This window comes from Zingiber officinale, chromosome 2A (genome assembly GCF_018446385.1).
Source record: "Zingiber officinale cultivar Zhangliang chromosome 2A, Zo_v1.1, whole genome shotgun sequence".
NCBI classification, from domain to species: domain Eukaryota; kingdom Viridiplantae; phylum Streptophyta; class Magnoliopsida; order Zingiberales; family Zingiberaceae; genus Zingiber; species Zingiber officinale.
Window position 1 is genome coordinate 76,129,822 of NC_055988.1, and position 22,590 is coordinate 76,152,411.

At 44.0% G+C, this 22,590-nt stretch overlaps 1 protein-coding gene across 1 annotated transcript; it reads right to left on the reverse strand.

Moving 5' to 3' along the window:
• Positions 1-16,834: 16,834 nt before the first annotated feature.
• LOC122039713 (transcription factor MYB52-like) lies at positions 16,835-17,684 on the reverse strand. The gene is made up of 2 exons (XM_042599184.1): positions 17,373-17,684; positions 16,835-17,293 (listed from the first exon to the last, which is right to left on the reverse strand). Exons 1-2 carry the CDS (start codon positions 17,530-17,532, stop codon positions 16,881-16,883), a joined length of 573 nt encoding a protein of 190 aa, XP_042455118.1. The 5' UTR covers positions 17,533-17,684; the 3' UTR covers positions 16,835-16,880.
• Positions 17,685-22,590: the final 4,906 nt, after the last annotated feature.

The following is a 22,590-nucleotide window of genomic DNA, read 5'->3' on the forward strand; positions in this document are numbered from 1 at the left end:
CGGGGCTGGTATTGAATATCAAATTCACTCAACTCTGTCGTCCATTTGATGAGACGTCCGGATGCCTCTGGATTTAGTATAACACGCCCGAGCGGGCTATTGGTTTTGACAATGATCGTATGCACCAGGAAGTATGGATGAAGGCGCCGAGCAGCGAGGACCAGAGCGAAAGCCAGCTTCTCAAGCCCAGTGTAGCGAGATTCAGCGTCTTTTAAAATGTGACTAAGGAAATACACAGGCTCTTCTCCGCTCGACCTCACTAAAGCTGAGCCGATTGCATGCTCGGTCGAAGACAAGTACATATGAAGTGGCTCACCCGCAGTCGGCTTGGCTAATACCGGGAGGAAGTTCAGATACGCCTTCAAATCTTCGAACGCCCGGTCGTATTCTCCGTCCCAATGAAATTTTGTAGCTTTGCGTAGGATCTTGAAAAAAGGAAGGCTCCGGTCGGCGGTTTTGGAGATGAACCTGGATAGAGCGGTTATCCGACCGGTCAAACGCTGCACTTCCCTTGTATTTCTTGGGGGCGGCATGTCTTGTAGAGCTTTCACCTTGCTGGGATTTGCTTCGATTCCCCGCTCGGTCACTATGTACCCCAGAAAGCGTCCTCCTTTCGCTCCGAACAGGCTCTTCTGAGGATTTAACTTGACTCCATATTTGCGCAGCGTCCGGAAGGTTTCCTCCATGTCCTTGAAGAGATCTGCCGATCGGATGGACTTGATGAGAATGTCGTCCACATAAACTTCTAGGTTCCGCCCGATCTGCTCTCTGAATACTTTATTCATTAAGCGCTGATAGGTGGCTCCAGCATTCTTCAATCCGAACGACATCACATTATAACAATAAGTGTCGTCGGCCGTCACGAAGCTGACCTTTTCTTGGTCTTCACGGGCGAGCGACACTTGGTGATAGCCCTGGTAGGCGTCGAGCATACAAATTAATTCGCAGCCGGCCGTAGAGTCCACCAGCTGGTCTATCCGGGGCAGAGGATAAAAATCTTTCGGGCAAGTTGCCCGGTTTGGAGACTAATACTACGTTCGCCAGCCAGCTCGGGAACTGAACCTCGCGTATATGGCCGGCTTCCAGAAGCTTGTCCACCTCCGCTCGGATGATGACGTTCTGCTCGGCGCTGAAATCTCTTTTTCTCTGCTTTACCAGCCGAGCGTCCGGTCGGACATGTAACTCGTGCTGCGCTATGCTCGGCGAAATTCCGGGCAGCTCATGTGTCGACCAGACGAAGACATCGTGATTTCTTCAGAGGCATTGGATCAGCTCTTCTTTCTGTTCCTCCTCCAGATCGGACGCACTAAAGGTTGTGGCCTCCGGTCGGGATGGGTGAATCTTCACCTCCTCTTGTTCTTCATAAATTAAAGAAGGTGGCTTTTCGGTGATAGCGTTTACCTCGATCCGGGGCGCCTTCCGAGCGGAATTGGCTTCTGCTCGGACCATCTCAATGTAACATCACCGAGCTGCTAACTGATCTCCTCGTACTTCTCCCACTTTGTCCTCCACGGGGAACTTGATCTTCTGATGGAAGGTTGAGACGACCGCTCGGAATTCGCTGAGAGCCGGTCGTCCCAAAATAACGTTGTAGGACGAGGGAGAATCGACCACCACGAAGTTTGTTGTCCTGGTCCTCCTGAGCGGCTCTTCTCCCAGCGAGGTAGCCAGCCGGATCTGTCCGACAGGCTGAACTTCGTTACCAGTGAACCCATAGAGCGGAGTTGTCATGGGTAACAGCTCGGCTCGATCAATTTGCAACTGATCGAATGCTTTTTTAAAGACGATGTTGACCGATCTTCCTGTATCTACAAAAACGCGGTGGATAGTATAATTCGCTATTACCGCTTTGATGAGCAGAGCGTCGTCGTGGGGCACTTCAACTCCTTCCAAGTCCCCTGGCCCGAAGCTGATTTCCGGTCCGTTCGCCCGTTCTTGGCTGCATCCAACGGCATGGATTTGGAGCTGCCGGACGCTCGCCTTTCTAGCTCTGTTAAAGTCTCCTCCGGTCGGCCCGCCAGCAATAACGTTGATTTCGCCTCGGGAGGTATTGCTTTTATTTTCGTCTTCCCGAGCGGACGGTCGAGACCGTTCTCTGGACGCTCGGCGATGCTCCTGCCTTGGGGAACGGTGCCGATCGGGAGTTTGTCGCTGTCGCCTATCGGCTCGGGTCCGATCGGCCTCTTGAATTCTCTGTCGCCTATCGCCTGAGGGAGACCGTCGTCCGGCATCCCGGGGCACAGGATGAGCCATGAAGGGAAGACTTCGACAATCCCTTGTGTTGTGCGTATCCGTCCGGTGGAAGGAGCAGAACATCGGGGTCCATTTCTTCTTTGGCTTGGGCCGGGCGGCGACTACCTCTTGCACGTTGGACCTGGCATGGGGGGATTGGATTGCTTCGGCCCTTGGTCCTCTGGGCGGCTGATGTGTGGCGTGTGGTTTCCGCTCGGCCGGAGGAGCCCTCTCGGTTGAAGTTTCTTTTTTCCTAGCCGCTTGTGCTTCTTCCACGTTGATGTATTCGTTCGCCCGGTGTAGCATATGATCATAGTCTCGGGGCGGCTTTCGGATGAGCGATCGGAAGAAATCTCCATCCACCAGGCCTTGTGTGAAGGCATTCATCATAGTTTCTGAGGTGGCCGTTGGAATGTCTATCGCCACTTGGTTGAACCGCTGGATGTAAGCTCGAAGCGATTCCCGGGCTTCTTGCTTGATGGCGAACAAGCTCACGCTCGTTTTTTGATAGCGCTGACTGCTTGCAAAATGATGGAGGAAAGCCATTCGGAAGTCCTTGAAGCTTGTGATGGATCTGTCCGGTAACCTCCGGAACCACCGTTGAGCCGATCCCGAGAGAGTGATAAGAAAAACTCGGCACTTTACTCCATCTGTGTATTGATGGAGGGTTGCCGTGTTATCAAACTTACCCAGATGATCATCTGGGTCGGTCGCCCCATTATACTCGTCGATCGTCGGAGGCACGTAATGCTTGGGCAGTGGGTCTCGCAAAATAGCCTCTGAAAATTGGCGATTGATCCGCTCGGGCGATGCGTCCGCTCGAGGGGCTTTCCCCTTCCTGTCATCTCGTCTAGGCATTTCATCCGAAGAAGATCCCCTATCTCGGTGGACTGCCATGGCTTCAGGGGTGCGGAACAGAGCCCGATCAAAGGCGACGGTGGCAGGTGGTGCCTCCGCTCGACCGCCTGACGCTGAAGTCGCTTGCTGCTCGGGCCGCTCGGCTGCTACCTTCTGTTTTTGCTCCAACAGCTTGGCGGCCCTTATCTCGATCAGAGCGTCGAGTTCCTCAGTCGAAAGTGTCACCGCGTGTTGTCGTCCAGCCTCGTCCATTGTTTCCTGTTTGGATGCAGGAGCGTTCCCACAGACGGCGCCAAATTGATCCTGTCCGAATCGTCAAACCAAAGGACGCTGGGCATGTGGCGCTCTCCCAGTCGATGACGCGGGCCTCCAAAGCTCCGGTGATCCTGCACAAAAGTTGGGCCGGGAAGGGGTTCTCGGCGGCGACCCTCCGACGCTCAAGTCAGGTAGGCGGACAGAAAAAAGGTGGCTCCGAAATGCGTAGAATGCGTACCTCCGGCGAAGAGGGAGGTCCTTTATATAGGGCAGCGAAGAAGTGAGTGTACACTTATCGAGGTGTACACGTGTCCATAGCCCATACCCCAGTAAGGACTTGTAAGTGAGCTTACCTGACCCATACTGCTACAGTCCGAGCATGTCCTCGATGGGACAGCGGAATCCCCTGTCACAAGATTTGGAGCCTGGCCCACACGTGAAACATACCTGCTGTCAGAAAAAGACGTTCCTTGTCCTTTTCCCCTTTGCTCCAAATCTGGCTTCCGGGCGGACCGTTCCCTCAACATCCGGCCGGACATATGCGGTGGTTTACTTGGGGAGGTCCTCCCTCACGTGCTTCATGGGGACTATTAGCAGTGTTACCTTATGGCTTTGGCCGAGCGTGAGGCCCGCTCGGCTCACTACCTTCTCCACTGAGCGCCGGAACCCTGATTTCGACAGGGCGCCTTCGTCCAATCAGATGGACGGTCGGCTTCTGGAATCAGCTCTTCAGTCGGAAGATGAAGAGTGACCCGAATCGTGCGGCCATGACCGGGGTCGTCCGACCGGCGGTCGAAAGGGGATCAGAGGCCGGCGTAGAAAATTGGGAATGAATGGTCGAGCGCTGGACAGAATGGCGAGCGGGCGGAAGGGTGCTGATTGGAATAGCCTCCATTGGCGCGGCCGGCTCGTCCCATTCAGAAGGTGTCCGGTCGGACGAGATGGTTTCGGTCACTGGCGCCTTGCCTCGTGCGGTTGCAGTGACCCGCTCGGACGGTTGGACCGCGGAGGTCGCCGACCGCAGGGGAGTCTCCACTCGGCGCCTCTTCTGTAGAGGCTGCTCCTCCTCCTGAGCGAAACCTTCCTCGGGGGCAGTTGGTTCTCCAGGAGTGGCTCCGCTGGCCACGTTTTGTTGAGAAGCGGGAGCGGTCGACTCAGCCTGAGTCCCGCTCTCTCCTTCGTGGGATCCGACTGGCTGGATACCCAAAGCCTCCATTTCTCTGGCTGTCGCGGCTTCCAGAGCAGTCGCCTTTCTCTTCAAGACACCGGCCATGACCGAATCCATAACGATGTCCGCTGCAAAGAAAGGAAAGGAAATCAGTTAGCAATCAAAGCAAATGCCCAACCAAAGTTGTTACCGAAGCCGGCCGGAAGAGGAGTCCGTATAGGACTCAGCCTGAAGATGTACATCACTCCCTCGTGGAGAAGTTTGTTGATGTCGAGTCGCAGACCGGCCAGTATATTTGCAGCGTGGAGGTAGTCCGGTCGGGTCTTGAACTTCTTCAACTCGGGAGTGGGAGGCAAACTGACCTGCCACTGGGTCAGGAAGTTTGCCTGATTGGGCATACGGATGTAGAAAAAATAATCCTTCCAATGTTTATTGGAAGTAGGAAGTTTGTTGAAGAAGACCAAACCGGGCCGAGCTTAAACATGAAAGTGCCCGGCTCGGCTTGCTTGGGATAGTAAAAAAAAAAGAAGACCTCCGGTCGGAGGGGGATGTTGTGAATCTTAAACAAAACGACGACACCGCAGAGGAGACGGAAGGTATTGGGCACTAAACTGCCGAGCGGCACACCAAAAAAGTTACAGACATCTATGATGAAAGGGTGTACAGGAAAACGAAGACCGGCGGTAAACTGGTCTCGGAAGACACAGAAAGCTCCGCGCGGCGGCCTGTGAGGCCGAGCGGAGGGACCAGCTAAGCGAATTTCGAAATCCTCTGGGATTTCGAAATTGTCGGCTAAAATATCGAAGTCCCGCTGTTCGAATCGGGACTGCTTGGTGGTGTACCAGGGGCCGAGCGATTGATCTTCGGGATTGGAAGAGCTAGCCATGGGCCGATCGGGAGGAGTCAGAAGGCAAAAAAGAGGCAGGAGAAAAATAACAACGAACGAAGGGAAGTTTCAAGGATCGAAACTGGGAAAGAAGTGCAGAGGAAACACCGAAAAGGAGGAAGGAAAGATATAAAACCTTGCTGCGGGGAAAGGGATCGAGGAAAAGGCGCCGGAGAGCGTCGGAGAGCAGAAACAGGATCGCCGGAGCTCCAAAGCACAGAGGGCAGTAGTCGAAATCGCGGAGGCAAGTGATGGAGACAAGGAAACGAAGAATTTATAGGGTGAAGGCCGGGCGGCCTCCACCGTTGGATCAGGTCACGGGAATCAAATCATGCATCGAGCCGTCCATTTCAAATCGCTTCGATCACATCAAAACACCATGCCACCGCCGCCGTACGCCGATGGCAGTGCTCCACGTGGCATTCAATCATTCGGAGCATTTAATGAAAGCATGCTCAACCTTAATGTCGAAGATTGGCGCAGAACACGAGGAGATCCGGTGAATGCCATTGTTCATTCGCTTGAAGGATACCTCTATGGTTGGCCGAGCGGAGGATACCAACCCGAAGGAGCCACTCGTCCAGATGCTTAGTCCAGTCAGTCGAACTATTCGCCTCCTTCGACTAGACTTGAGGGGGAGGCAAGTGATCCGGTAGTAAGAACAGGGGACCCCGCCTTGTAGAGTCAATGCCACGTGAAGCCACACTGGCAGTTGTCCGTCCGGAGAGGGCCGAGTCCGATCGGCTGACCGGCCGGCTGATGGATTCGTACGCCCGGAGAGGGGTGGGGTCCGATCGGCTTGTCGACCAGACGATATTCGGTTGAGGGTCGAAGGCGCCCTGTCGAAATCAGGGTTCCAGCGCTCAGTGGAGAAGGTAGTGAGCCGAGCGGGCCTCACGCTCGGCCAAAGCCATAAGGTAACACTGCTAATAGTCCCCATGAAGCACGTGAGGGAGGACCTCCCCAAGTAAACCATCGCATATGTCCGGCCGGATGTTGAGGGAGCGGTTCGCCCGGAAGCCAGATTTGGAGCAAAGGGGAAAAGGACAAGGAACGTCTTTTTCTGACAGCAGGTATGTTTCACGTGTGGGCCAGGCTCCAAATCTTGTGACAGGGGATTCCGCTGTCCCATCGAGGACATGCTCGGACTGTAGAAATATGGGTCAGGTAAGTTCACTGACAAGTCCTTACTGGGGTATAGGCTATGGACACGTGTACACCTCGATAAGTGTACACTCACTTCTTCGCTGCCCTATATAAAGGACCTCCCTCTTCGCCGGAGGTACGCATTCTACGCATTTCGGAGCCACCTTTTTTCTGTCCGCCTACCTGACTTGAGCGTCGGAGGGTCGCCGCCGGGAACCCCTTCCCGGCCTGACTTTTGTGCAGGATCACCGGAGCTTTGGAGGCCCGCGTCATCGACTGGGAGAGCGCCACGTGCCCAGCGTCCTTTGGTTCGACGATTCGGACAGGATCACATGTTATGATATGTTTTAAACATGTTGCATGTTAAGGGAGATAGATGTTATGATATGTAAGATGCCCATAAAGTTTTGGGATTAAGAGCATGCTTAGATCATCTTGGTTTGCTTCCCATTAAGTTTTGGGACTAAGAAGTATAATCAAGTGCCTAAAGTGGTTCCCTATAAGTACGGGGTAATTAAGCGCACATAAAGTATTTGGTTAAATGCCAAGCAAGTGCAAGTACAAGAAATTATTAGTTAAAAAGAAGTATTTTATTTTAGAAAGACATGTACTGAACACAAGGTCCTTGGGTGGGCTCCTAGATCGTCCCTAGGCTCCTAGACCGCCTAGTAGTACCTTAATGGGTTCGGGATTAGCTACCTCGGATCTTATTAAGGATGCGTGCAAAATGGTATAATATCGAGCCCAAGCAAATGAGTATTATTTTCATTATTACGTAATATAAAGTTTTTAAACTTCATGGTTTATCTTAGTGGAAGTTTCCTAAGTTTAGAATTGAGTTATGTAGTGCAGTAGTGGCAAACTCAATAATATGCCAAGTTGACTGTTTTATTTCGTTACTAGCATGGTTTTATGTTGATGGTTTGCATGATAAACTGATTTGAAAATACATGTCATGTGCATATTTCTGAGGTACGATTTTGGGTATGAACTACTGGCAAAAGCATGGTTACAATGTTGCATTTTTCTTCAAGCAGTTTAAAAAGCATGTCTTATTTTAATGTCTCATTTTGTGAGTAGATGGTACTTACTAAGCATCCGCTTATAGATTTGCATTTCCTTGTACTGCAGATAAAGGTAAAAGAAAGCTCGAATAGGAGAAGGCAGCAGGAGCAGTGCTTGGGGATGTATGTGTGTGTGGCGGAACAATGGAAAGAGATCAGAGAGTTTGTTACTATAGGGAACATGTAGAACTTTAGTTTGTTTTCTTCTCTCTGTTTTATATAAGATACTGGCACTAATCGGTTTAGAATGAAATTGACGGCTTGGCAGAATTTGAATGGCAAGTGAAAGTGAAAAAGAGGAGAACAAGCTTTTTTGGTAGCGAAGGGGGATCCTCCGCACGACCCGTGGCACGACTGTGCGGGTTCGCACGGCCTTGCCCTTCCTCCTCTCGGCCAAGGTGACACGGCCGAGTGATTCCACATGACCGTGCCCTTCCTTCTCTCGGCCAAGGTGACACGGCCATGTGATTCCACATGATCATGCCCTTCTTCCTCTCGGCCGAGGTGACACGGCTGTTTGGAATCACATGGTCGTGCACCTCCTCCCTTCGGCCAATGCTACATGGCCGTGTGATTCCACACGACCGTGTCTCTCCTTCTCTCGGCCGAAGTGACATGACCATGTGGGTTCACACGGTCGTGCTCCTTTCATCCTCTATTAAGGGTCACGGTCATGCGACCCTCACACGACCGTGCCCTGTGTCAGTTGGGAGTGCAATAGTTGTCAGGGCCACACGACCCAGACTCACTAGAAGCTTCAGGCTCCTTTCGGACCTACGTGGCTACAAGTCATGTCCTACCAGTCATACAGGTTAGAATAGATTTAAGGACTAAGCAGCATGTAACAGGTAAGAATGTCAAAAAAATTAGATACACGAGGAAAGAGTAACGTTTGTCCTGTAGCTTAAGGGTATGAGTAAGGGCGGGCATTACACTGAGTATGTGGCAGCCTCTGAGTCAACCATAGAAGTTGAATGGCTCAGAAACTTCATGATGGACTTAGATGTGATTTCTGGTTTGCCCAAAAATTATTACAGTGTATTGTGATAATAAGTAGTGCAGTAGCAAACTCGAAGGAACTACGAGCCCATAAGGCAAGTAAACACATAGAGCGCAAGTACCACCCAATACGAGACATCGTATAACGAGAAAAAGTTATTGTCGCCTAGATTGCATCAGATAATAACTTGGAAGATCCTTTCATTAAGGCCCTTAAGGCAATAAACTTTTGATGGGCATGTTGAAGGGTTGAAAATCAAATGTATGGCAGGGTATATGGCAACATAGTCTTTCAGTATAAGTGGGAGATTGTTAGAGTGTATACTAAAAGTCTAGTTCTTTGTAAACATTTATAAGAATCACATTGGTCAAATGTCTATATTTATGCTAAGTGTAGTTATCCATTTAATTTATATTGTAGATAACACGGTGTGAGAAGACACACAAAAATTCATGTTATCAGTTCCTTATAAATTATAAACAGTTGCTCACAACCAAGATGGAATGGGGCAAACCATTGGAGTGGTTGTAGTGTAATTAGGTATTAGTTTATCTTGACTAATAAATTGTACAAGTACACTATGAGTGTATTGAGCAGGATCATTTGAGGTAGTTTCTTTTTATACTGACTATATAAAAGAACAATATCTCTGTTATTATGGAAGTGTGTACTCTTAATCATGATATAATAACAAGCACATATACTTAATATTTATTTCTTTAATTTATCAAAGGGTGTGATTTAGCTCGTTAAATCAATAGGCCCGATAAGTTGGGAAATGATATTATTTATATGGTGTGTTGTTGATTATAGAATGAAACTATGTCCTAGTAATCTAGGTTGATGATGTCCCCTTGAGGAGCTCATAAGGATTGTCATGTAAACCCTACAGGTGGACTTAGTCCGAGATGATGATAAGGTTGAGTGGTACTACTCTTGGAGCTAGATATTAATTAAGTGAGTTGTCAGTAACTCATTTAATTAGTGGGCATTCAATATCTTAAACACAGGGAGATGAACACACTCATGATAAGAAGGAGCCCATATTGTAATATGGGATTGGTGCGGTAGTGCAATAATAACTCTTTAGTGATATGAGTTATTATTGATGAACTTGAGTTGAGTGTTTGGGGCAAACACGGGAAGCTCAAGCTCATCGGGAGACCAAAATCAATTCCATTTCTTGGTCCCTATTGTAGCCTCTTATATAAAGCCTTATATTCACTCAAAGCCTAGCTTCTTAAGGCCCAAGCTAGGGTCGGCCTAGCCTTACTTGGTGACCAAGCAAGGGGTCAACCAAGCTAAGCGTGGAGCCCAAGCCAGGGCCGACCAAGCCTTGCTTGGTGCCCAAGCAAGGGGTCAACCACACCATGATTAAGAACGAAGTTTTATTTTTTTTGTAAAATCTTTCCTTTTATAGAGATCCATAAAAAGGGGGATGATTTTAATATAAAACTTCCTTATTTAGGTCGGTCATAAAAGGAAATAAAAGGGAGTTTTTATTTTGTTAAAAACTTTCCTTTTATGTTGGTTTTAAAAGAGAGTTTTAAATTTTAAAATCTTTCCTTTTATAAATTTCTACAAAGGAATAAAAGAGAGATTTAAAATCTTTCCTTATTTGTAGTTATCTATAATGTGAAAGAAAGATTTTAATTTTTGTTATAAAACTTTTCTTTATGAAACCATGTTTTTATTTTAAATCTTATCTTTTATAGATATCCATAAAAGGATTTAAAAGAAAGAGATTTTAATTTATAAAACATTCCTTTTATAACCATCTATTAAGAGGGATTTTAAAAGAGAGATTTTAATTGTATTTAAAATCTTTCCTTGCTTGGAGAATAAGCATGTGGCCGGCCATGTCATAGATAAGAAAGGAAGTTTTATTTTTTGTTACAAAACTTTCTTTTTTTGCCAAGACCAAGGAATATAAAAGAGAAGGAGGGGGTGCCTTACCCAATAATACATCTTCTATTCCTCTCCTCTCTTCCTTAGTGGTGGCCGACCCTTACTCTTTCTCTCTTCTCCTTTGTTTTCCCCTTGGTGGCCGGTGGCATATTGGTGTGGAGATCCATTGATGGCCGATTACTTGAAGGAGAAGGAGAAGAAGAAGAGAAGGAGGTTCTCTTGTCTAGCATCCCTTTAAGGAAAGTTGGTGGCCGAACTTCATCATCTCTTGGAGAAAGTTGGTGGCCGAAACTTGTAAGGAAGAAGAAGGCTTGGGTGGATTCTCGTCTTGGTAGATTGTCGCTCACACGACGTCCGAGATAAGAAGAGGAATACAATAGAAAATCAAGAGGTCTATAAGATACAAGATGTATAACTAGTTATAAGTTTCTGCATCATAACTAATGCATCCTTTTGTATAGATCTTGTAAAACCAAACACAAGAGGTTATCGATTTTAATTATCATTTTTATTTTCGATATTTGTTTCTATTTCATGTTTCGATAATGTGTTTCTATTGAGGTCTCTATTGTTAAACATAGTTTACTGTGAGAAGTTTAAATATCCGATTTCTTTGAAAGGCTTTGTTTAGGCAGTGGTGGATGATCTCATACCCAAGAAGGTCTAGTGCCTTGTCACGTTTGACCTGGAAGCCGATACTTGAAATAGATATTTGATCAACTTCTATAATATGGTTTAACTTAGGAAGATCACATCGGTTGAACTTGAAGTAAGAATGTTAAGTTTCGTTCCCAATTCAAGTTTAACTTCTAAAGGAAAATTTTGGATTAATAATGTTAAGCATCATCTACAATCCAAATTTAACTTTAGTAGAACACATGGGTAGCTAGGATAGTTCTATTCTTGTATAAATTTTTGTACAGGGGAACTAGGACGGTATTCCGAGTAGCAACCAACAAAGTCTTAGTGGATCAGGCGATCAGACACTGAGAAGGCAAAGTCCAAACATGTCTGGAGGACCATGTTTGGTAGGTAAGTTGAGGTAAACAACTGGAGGAGCGACAGTGAGGTCGGGTTCCCTAAGAAAACAACCTTAGGTCGCTGATCCAACTGAAGAAACCGGGAAGGTTTCCAAGTTGAGATCAAGACAGTTCTACTGTATAATATTACTCATGCATTATATATATATATATATATATATATATATATATATATATATATATATATATTACTATGCTAACCTTTGTGTTGCAGGGATGCTTTGTTTGACTCTGTGTTGTAGGTTCGACCATTTCAGTCGACCGAACCATGATGACTCAGCACAGGACAGTTCATCAACATCGACCAGAAGCAAAAGGAAAAAGGGTCGATCGATCGACCGAACTCGTGGATCGGTCGACCAAACCAATCAACATTAATGCACAGTAAATGCGAATCTCGGTAAATCTTGATGAACAGGGAAGGAGCATGTTCGGTCAACCGAAAAGAGGGATCGGTCGGTCGAACCCTTAATGGACAGTTAATACTGAAGATCGAATCAGCAATCGGATCTCAACCAGGAAGGAAGGGAGCCGGTTCGGTCGATCGAACACAAGGATCGGTCGACCGAACATCGACGATCTTATAAATTGAAGCTCATGGTCTGAGGTTGGAAATGCAATCTGTTGTGGTTCAATTCTGTGCTAGTGCTGCTTGTGCGACTGCTCTATAATTCCTCTACACACAAACAAGTGCCGACCAAGCTTTAACTCTTACATACAGTCGGTATATTTTATTGTTTTTGTATTACACTTAATCTTATATAAGATAGTAGGTTGTTACTATCTTATATTATTATATTTTGTACACATTACTTCTTTCTGAGGTTTTTGGGAAGAAGAATCTTAGTGGATTGCTCTTCGGTGCGGTCAAGGACCGCGGGCCTTCGAGTAGGAGTCGACCTAGACTCCGAACGAAGTAAACAAACTTGTCTATTTACTTTCCGCTGTGCATGACTCTGATTTCAAAGGAAAAGAGAAGTTTTTAAAAAGGCACGATATTCACCCCCCCCCCCTCTATCGCACTCATTCGATCTATCAGAAGCTATTGAGAACTTTGCTCTCTATAAGACTGAGATTGAAAATCAGCTTAATAGAAAGATTAAGGTGGTTCAAAGTGATCGAGGCGGTGAATATGTATCACCGTTTGTTGATTTGTGTGTTGAACATGAGATCAGACACGAAACAATAGATACTTATACTCCTAAGCAAAATGGAGTTATTGAGTGAAAGAATCAAACTCTAAAGGAGATGATGAATGTTTTTCTATTGAATTCTGGATTGTCAGAGTCCATGTGGGGGGAGGCTGTGTTAACAGCTAATTACCTTTTAAATAAGGTGCCCCGGAAGAAAATAGATAAGAGTCCTTATGAGTTGTGGAATGGAAGACAACCGTCCTACAAATATTTATGAATGTGGGGGTGTCTTGCCAAAGTATTGGTGTCTGATCCAAAAAGGATTAAGATAAGACTAAAAACTGTTGATTGCATATTTATTGGATATGCACAGAATAGTAGTGTGTATCGATTTTGTGTGTATAAGTCACACATATCGGAGATACACAAGAACTCGATAATCGAATCAAGAAATGCCTCTTTCTTCGAGTATGTGTTTCCGTATAAGACCCGTGAGGATGCTAGCTCCTCAAAATGGGCATATGAAACATAAGATGAAGATGATGATGAGGAACCTATGGAGGTTGACCCTAAAAGGAGCAAAAGAGCTCGGGTAGAAAAATCCTATGGATCAGATTTTATCACTTTCATGTTGGAGAGTGAGCCCCGAAGTTACTTAGAAGCTGTAATCTCTTCTGATGGACCTCACTAGAAAGAGATAATTGCATCTGAGATAGAATCTATCTTGTAAAATCACACTTGGGAGCTTGTGGATCTTCCTCCAAGAAGTAAACCACTAGGTTGCAAGTGGATTTTCAATTAGAAGAAAATGAAGTCGGATGACACGATTGATAAGTATAAGGCCAGATTGGTAATTAAAGGATATCGACAATGAGAATGCCTCGATTACTTTGATACGTATTCTCCGGTGTCGAGAATAACTTCCATTAGAGTAATGTTGACTATTGCCGCTCTATGGAATCTTGAAGTACATCAGATGGATGTAAAGACTACCTTTCTAAACGGGAAGTTAGAAGAGGAAATCTACATGGTGCAACCTGAGAGGTTTTTTGCTCCAGGATAAAAAAACAAGGTTTATAGATTGGTGAAGTCATTATATGGCTTGAAACAAGAAACAAAGCAGTGACATGAGAAATTTGATAATGCCATGAAGGAGTGTGGATTAAAGATTAATGAATGTGACAAATATGTCTACATGAAAGTCACAGAGAATGACTATCATCTTGTGTCTATATATAGATGACATACTTATCATTGAAAGTAATGATAAGATAATCAAATCCACTAAAGATATGTTAAACTCAAAATTTGACATGAAAGACATAGACTTAGCTGATGTGATTCTAGGAATCAAAATTCTTAGAATGAGAGAAGGACTTGTTCTTAGTCAGTTCCATTACGTGAACAAGATTCTTGAGAAATTCACCAAGGGTGATACTACATTAGCACGAACGTTGATAGATACGAGTCAACATCTATAAAAAAATCGAGGTGAGAGTATCTCTCAGATAGAGTATTGTCGAGTGATTAGAAGTTTGATGTACTTGATGAGTTGTACATAACCAGACTTGGCCTACGCAATAAGTAAACTGAGTAGATACATGAGTAATCCTGGTGTTGAGCACTGAAAAGGGATAACAAGAGTACTGAGGTACTTGAGGTATACTCGTGAATATGGACTGCACTATACAAGATATCTTGCTGTGATCGAAGGATACAACGATGCAAGTTGAATATCTGATATAAAAGACTCTAAGTCTATGAGTGGATATGTCTTCACTCTAGAAGGTGCAGTCATTTCCTATAAATCTTCTAAGCAACCCGTAATAACCAGATCCACGATGGAATCTGAGTTTATAGCTCTTAACAAATGTGGTGAAGATGTTGAATGACTACGATAATTCTTAGAAGATATTCCATGATGGTCGAAACTTGTGCCGGTAATTTGCATACATTGCGACAGTCAATCAGCAATTGGTCGAGCACAGAGCCATCTGTATAATGGTAAGTCTAAACATATACGCCATCGACATAATACCATTAGACAACTACTCTCAACGAGAGTTATCACTGTTGACTATGTGAGGTTAAAGGATAACCTAGCAGATCCACTAACGAAAGGGTTAAATCGAGAGTTAGTTGCAAGCTCATCACGAGGAATGAGTTTGATGCCGCTGTCAGCGATCAGTGCGGAGGACACCCAACCTATACTGACTGGAGATCCCAAGAACTAGGTTCAAAGGGACAACTAATCTACGCTGACAAGACACACTGTGGGGGATAGGTCAATGAAACAGTGACTAGACCATGGTAAGCCAATGAGCTTTTAATGATCAAGAAGAGTATATGATAATTCTTGAGGGATCATCTATGTGAGAAAGAAGTGGGGCCGCTTCAAAGAGAATTGGAGGCACAATTCTTAGAGCTTCTCACAGAACCAGACATATTCATGGCCAAGAATGAACACACGCATGAGAACTGAGTTGTATCAGGGAGAGTCTTGGGTGAGATTTGTCATTGCTTACACAGACGGTAGTATAGTTCAAGGACATCATGTTTACTATCAGCCAGTAAGTAACCAAACTTCACAAGGGAAGGTTTAAAGGGTAAAACCTACCTATCCTATACTTGACTCAACTACTGAATGTTATCACATACCTTATCTCCATTCATGTGGGGGATTGTTGGATATAAATGATGTGAATGGAGAAGAATTGGAAGAGGAAAGAGGCTCCATTGTGAATGAGACTTTAGTCCCAAATTGGGAGTTTTATGGCATGTTGGTTGGTTTATATTGATTCACATGCATTGAGGATATGAACAAATGCATGGGGAGAGACTCTCTCTCATGCGTGAGTGCGCATGGGGGGTTGCAAATTCAGAGCTCAGATTGTACTGAACCATGTTGACTTGTGTGCGGGCACAACTTGCGCGCGCCAAATGTCGGACTGGTCGGGGCAAAATTTGCCCAAGTGGAACAACTAACATTTTACCATGTAAACCTTTTGCTGCTGTGTAATGGATATATTAAATTTGAGATTAATGCAGAATCAAAACGGTCGAGTAATAATGAGTGAAATGATCAGTGTTTCACTACTTGGTGAATAATGGTCATTAATCGACCATTAATGCTGTCGTTGATCTGAGCTCCTACATAAGGAGGTTGCGATCACAGGCAGAATACATTCAAGAGAAAGCAGCAGCTCTCCACCAGTGTTTCCTCCTCCTCTGTCATGCAACTCCTGCTCGGTGGAGTGCTCGTGATAGCAATCAGGTATCACTCAGTTCGCCATACCCGTCAGTGCTTGGTGGAACCACGGTCAACCGTATATCTCTGGCAACAGATTGTTTTTCCCAATAGTAACACCTCTAAAACCTTAACAAAAATACGGTTGTTACAATACTACTATAGTGTTGCTACATTACCAACTGACTGATGAACAATGACAATCTACTGTTTCTACTGTAGTAAATAGAAAGAAGGCTTATGTTAACATTTTGGGGTTTGTAAAACTTAGATATCAGTTGATTAATGTCTATTAGGAATCAAACAGAAGCATGATTTTTTGTGATCAATGGATTGTAGGATTTAACGATCGATTGATGATGATCAAACAGGGTAGATTTAAACGGTCGGATTCGACAAAGCAATCGACTGATGGGTAACATTAATCGACTGCTAGGCGGAAATCAAACCCGCCCTAAAAGTTATAAAAGAAGGATTTTGAGGAGATTTTCAACGATGATTTTTGAGAAGTTGGAGATGAAGTGTTGTATTTTAATTTTCACCATCAAAAGGCTATCCAAAGCAACAAGCAAGCTTTCAAAGCAAAGATTTCATTTGTGAAGTTTGTTTTACTTTCATTTGCTTTTGCATTTGTGTCTTATTGTGTTGTTGCAAGAAAATGTTGTAAGAGACTTCTTTACCTCTGGAAGGTATCCGAAAAGAAGAAGGATAGTGGTGGTAGTCGCCTTGAGAGGCGGTGAATCAAGTAAAACCAAGCGTGTCAAATTTCTTATTTTGTTGGAATCGAGCGCAATCAAAGCTATTCACTTCCCCTATGCCTCGAGGTCTAACACAAGTCAGTCAAGATAAACTCTCTTAATTATCTCATTAATACCTAATTAAGTTTTAGTAACCAACTAGATTAACATGTATGATCATATATATTGATTTTTATTAATTGTGTTCAGCCAATCCCCAAGAAATCAATGAATCCAATTTGCCTGCATCTTGTGGCCTCATGGCTCACACACAATGAGACTGAATCGTTAGTCGCGGCTGAATGGTTCCTCGATAAGGAGGTTGTGGTAGAAGAATATCGAGGAGAAACATCCAGATAGTGTAACTCGAAGTAGTTGTCTCGTTGAGCTGAAAGCGAGCCCAACTTGGATTGCTCTCTGTGGCGCCGGGCCATGATGACGTGCCAGTGGTTCTTGACCGCGTTGTCTGTACGGTGGGGGAAGTAGCGGGCAATGAGAGACCACTTGTTGCCGTGAAGCCGGTGTGCGATAAGGAGCCTCTCTTCTTCCTCCCCCGAGAAGGGTCTCTTGTCGATCCGAGGATCGAGCTGGTTGAACCACCTCAATCTACAACTTTTGCCTAATTTGGAAATAGTTAGGGCTAGTTTCCCTATAGCAAGGGCTACCACAAATACTTAAAATTTGTATAAAACAGAGACCTGATCTGCCTTGCAGCTTCTGAGCAATGAAATTCCAGTTTTGAGGGCCAAACTTGGCCACAAGCTGCCTCAGCTTCTCGTCCTCCGACGGCTTCCAGTGGCCACGGTAGCAACCGCGGCCACGAAGGGCCTCCTTGTCGTCAGCAAGCCTCACCGTCATCAGAATCTTTCAACTTGTTTGTTGATGATGATGATCCTAAGGAGAAGAGACCATATATAAGAGGAAGAAAGATCAGAGAAGATATAGCTTAAAACTTGAGCTAGTCTGGTGATTGGTCGATCGTTTTCTTTTTCTTTCTATTATCAAGTTGCACCACATTAGTGTGTATATATATAATCAATAATGTGAATTGGAATTTGACCTTTCTGAATTGATTAGAGTTTATAGTGAGCAAGTACGGCATCATGAGCAGACAGACTGGTAGGCGACACCTTCATGAGGATGACAAGTCAGCATTCAGCATGATGATACTTAATATACTTTCTCATGTTGATAGGGATCCAAGTTCCACATTGATTGTTCATATAGAACTGATTAACAATGATGGAGCCAGACCGGCCGGGTCTAGGGTTCATGTAACTAGTTCGATAGAACCATATTTGGCCTTTTTGTTCTTGGCTTAAAGATAATGGTTGATGATGAGGAGGATCGCAAGTGTTGTTTAATAATGGAGTTAAAGTTGTGTAGGGATTGAACTGCGGTTTAGGTGGTCTAGTCGAATAATCCAACAACGATTTAGAAAAGTGGTTGAGTCCACATCGATATTGACTTGACGAATAATAGGGTGGATTAAGCAACTTCGCTATCATGAAATAGATGATGTGGTTGGCATGAGCTATTCAAAGAAGGCAACTAAGGGGACAAAGAAAGAAAGAAAGAAAACGAGGGTTAAATAAATCCTAAAAGGGGGTTAATGGAATGGGATAAGATTAAGTGAAATAGGGAGGGGTACTGTAATTACTTAATTAGGCTTTTATTTAGTTGATTAAGGAAGTGTTAATGGGCAATGGAAGAAATTAATGGTGAACATGTATTAAGTTGCTGTCGCAAGATGATTTGTCCATGTTACATATAGTCTTGGAAGGTAGCTATCTTGCCTATGTTGTTTGATAAAATGTCATGAGCTAATATATCAAGAAAGAAGATGTGGTACCAACTATTTTTTTAAGGGCTTAACAATAAAAAAATGATTAAAAAATGAACATTTAAAGGGAAAAAAAACTCATAGGTTTGTAATTTTGTAGTGTTCATGCTTATTTGTTAAGGTAATCGAGAAATTGAGCTCAACCAAAATATAACTGATCTATTGAAAAGATTATTCAAGTTTGGCTTTATTGTTTTTACAAGCTTGAATTTGGTCCGTTTAGATATTATTGAACTCTCAATTAGAACTTGTTATTAGGAGATTGTTAGTGCAATCGTCCGCAAGTCAAGGTTCACCAATTTGACTAAGCTCGAGTGGATTCGAACTTGAGTTTTGATATTTAGACAATCTGTGAGAAGATGTCAAGTAGGTCAAGGTTGATCGAATATTTGACAATATGTGAGAGAGAAGTCAAGTAGGTCATGGACGACTAGATACTTGACTAAAAAAATCCTAACTCGAGGGTTAGGTAAGGAAAAATCCCTAACTACAGTCAGACAAGGGAAAAGTCCTAACTGTGGTTAGATAAGGACAAAGTCCTAACTTGAGGGTTAGGTAAGAGAAAAGTCTTAACTGGAGATTAAGTAAAGGAAAGTCCAAGTGGGTCAAGGACGACCGCACATTGATAAAGGAAAATCCTAACTACAATTAGGCAAAGGAAAGTCTAAGTGAGTCAAAGAGGACCGCACATTGGCAAGGTTAATGTTTCCAATTAGGTAAAGGAAAGTCCAAGTGGTTCAAAGAAGACCATATGTTGGCAAGGCAAAGTCCTAACTGAGGTTAGGTAAGAAGAAAATTTAAGTAGATCAAGGAGGACCACACTTGATAATCGAAAGTCCAACGGGAAGTTGACAGAAGATGGAAAGTCCAAGTGGATCAAAGGTTGACTGGACACCTAGCGAAGAAGTCCCAATAGATCATAATTGACCGGAGGTTGGGCAAGGGAACCCTAGACTTGGATTAAGTAAGTTAGGATTGGACAATCGATTGGGTAATCAATTAAGCCAAAGCCAATGAATCAGGTGATCGATTGGGAGCATTTATTCGTGAAACAGAGGGTGTCTAGATTGATTGGATAATTAATCAAAAGCTATGCCAATTGATCAGGTGATCGATTGGGCGCATTTCTTCATGACGAATAGTGCATTTATGAATGGATCAAACTAATCGATTGAAGCCATGTTAATCGATTAGGTAATCAATAGGGAGAAATTTTTTGTAACAAATAATGGCTTCTAAATCGATCAAGTGATCGATTGGGAGAAGTTCACAAGAGAACAGTGGGCTTCATAATCGATTGGGTGATCGATAAAGAAGCCTCTATTGGGTTTTTCGGGCCACGAAAACCGCTTTTCGAGTCGCGGAAACCCCGAATCACCCAAAGCCGTAGATCCGTGCAAGGAAAAACCGAATGAAATACAAGTACGAGTTTCAAAAACTTTAGATCTACTCCTAGATCTACATGTTAAGAGTTTTACCCTTGAAGCGTGCCCTCGCAAATCCCGCTCATCCAACGGTACGCCAGATATCGAGAGTGTCAACGTAGACACTCCTATAATGATATCCACACGAACAAGGAGTAATCACTTGAATTGAGCAAATTGAATTTCTCATTCAATCAAAAGTGGCCGGCCACCTCTATTGTAACTCCCTCATTAATGCATTAAGTTGTCATCAAAGAGAGAATGTAACCTCCATGAGGTGGCACTCACTAGTAACTCCCATGAGGTGGCACACCATGATGATGTGGAACATCATCATTGGTCCACCTAATGCCAACTCACCAATGAGATGGCAAAAGGTCAAGTCAAAATTAACCTTTGGTCTTCCTTTTTAAGTCAAGTCAAACTTGACCCAATCTCTTCCATGGTTGATCGAATCCAACAATTTGATTCAAGCCAACTTAATATAATGAATCTAATTCATTTAATTAAATTGATTCAATGAGTCAAAATCTAAATTAGACTCATTGAACACATGAATCAACTTGAGTCGAACTCAAGTTAGCCCAATTAGGATTACTCTTAATCCAATTTGATTCATCAAATGAATTTAATCCTCTTGGTTCATCATATGAACCTAATCTCCATCTAATTGTCCTAAGTGTGTGACCCTATAGGTTCTTGTAAAGTTGGCAATGCCCTAAACCCATTTAGGAGCATAAGTAATGAGCGGTATTTAGCAACACATCATTACTACCCAAGTTACAAGAATGTCGAGATCCGACATCACCTTGTGACTACTAATTGTGACTCTTCACAATATATGACAAGTGTCCTTCTATCCTAGACATCTAGATTGATCAATATGAGGCATAGACCGTGTCATCCTCTAATCAATCTAAATCTTGAACTCCAAGTAGACACACTAAATCAAATGAGCTCAATATCCTATATTGACTCATTTGGGCATGGTCATGCACTATGTGGTCTCACTCTATCAAGAATACCGATGTCACTCCCGTCATATAGGAGGGATAGATCCCATCTACATCACTCACATCCCTCCGCATAATTTGTTACATACCCAGTAATCGCCTTTATAGTCCACCCAGTTACGGGTGACGTTTGACGAAACTAAAGTACATAACTCCTTATGTAGGGATCTATGGTGACTTCAGGTCTAAGGACTAGTAGTTATACTAATAGCCACATGAGAAAGTATATGACACTCATATAACGATCCATGATACTTTCTCATGGCGGGTCATTCAGTATACATTCTCCAATGTATACCCATGTGTCAGCTTGATATCTCTATATCCATGACTTGTGAGATCAAGTCATCGAGCTGACCTACATGCTAGTCTTATTGCATTAACATTGTCCCTGAATGTTAATACATGACTAGGAATGATTTAGAGTAGTGTTCCCTATATCATCTCACTATCGATTCAACTAATCGATTGATATAGGTATGAACCTTCTACTCAAGGACGCTATTATACTTAGTGCATTTGGCACTAATACAAATAAGTATAATAACCAAACAAATGCCTTTATTAATATACAAGAATATGATACAATGAGTCCATACAATCATCAAATGATTGGTTCTAGGGCTCTAACTAACAATCTCCCACTAGCACTAGTGTCAATCAGTATAGGCTCTAAGGCCTAATGACCTAGTGTGACCATCATGCTTTCTCTGTGCCAAAGCCTTGGTCAAGGGATCTGCGATATTAGCCTCTGTAGGTACTCTGCAAATCTTCACATCTCCTCTATCGATAATCTCTCGAATGAGATGGAAGCGCCGTAGTATGTGCTTGGTCCGCTGGTGTGAGCGAGGTTCCTTCGCATATAGCTCCATTGTTGTCACAATAGAGCTCAACTGGTCAGCGATGTTAGGAACCACCCCAAGTTCGTGATGAACTTGCGGATCCAATCGCCTCCTTTGCCGCCTCGATGCAGAATATACTCGGCTCATAGAATCGCCATCGATCCTCGCTCGAACTCTTTCAGTGACAGACCACCATTAATGCAAAATACGAACCCGACTCGTGATCTATAGTCATCCTGGTCGGTTGGAAGCTAGCATCACTGTAACCCTTTACAGCTAGCTCATCATTGCTTCCATATATCAAGAAATATTCTTTAGTCCTTCTTAAGTACTTAAGAATATTCTTGACCGCTATCCAGTGACTTTCACCTGGATCTGACTGGTATCTACTCGTCATGCTCAAAGCATACGAGACATCAGGTCGAGTATATAGCATGGCGTACATGATCGATCCTATGGCTGAAGCATAAGAGATCTGATCCATACGGTCTCTCTCTTCTCTAGAAGAGGGACCTTGAGTCTTCGAAAGACTCACGCCATGTGACATCGGCAGAAATCCCTTCTTGGAGTTCTGCATGGCAAACCGAAGGAGTACCTTGTCAATGTATGCACTCTGACTTAGGCCAAGCAATCTCTTAGATCTATCTCTATAGATCTGTATCCCTAGAATGCGGGATGCCTCACCTAAGTCCTTCATTGAGAAGCAACTCCCTAGCCAGGTCTTGACAGACTGAAGCATAGGGATGTCCTTCCCAATGAGTAGTATGTCATCCACATACAATATGAGGAAGACA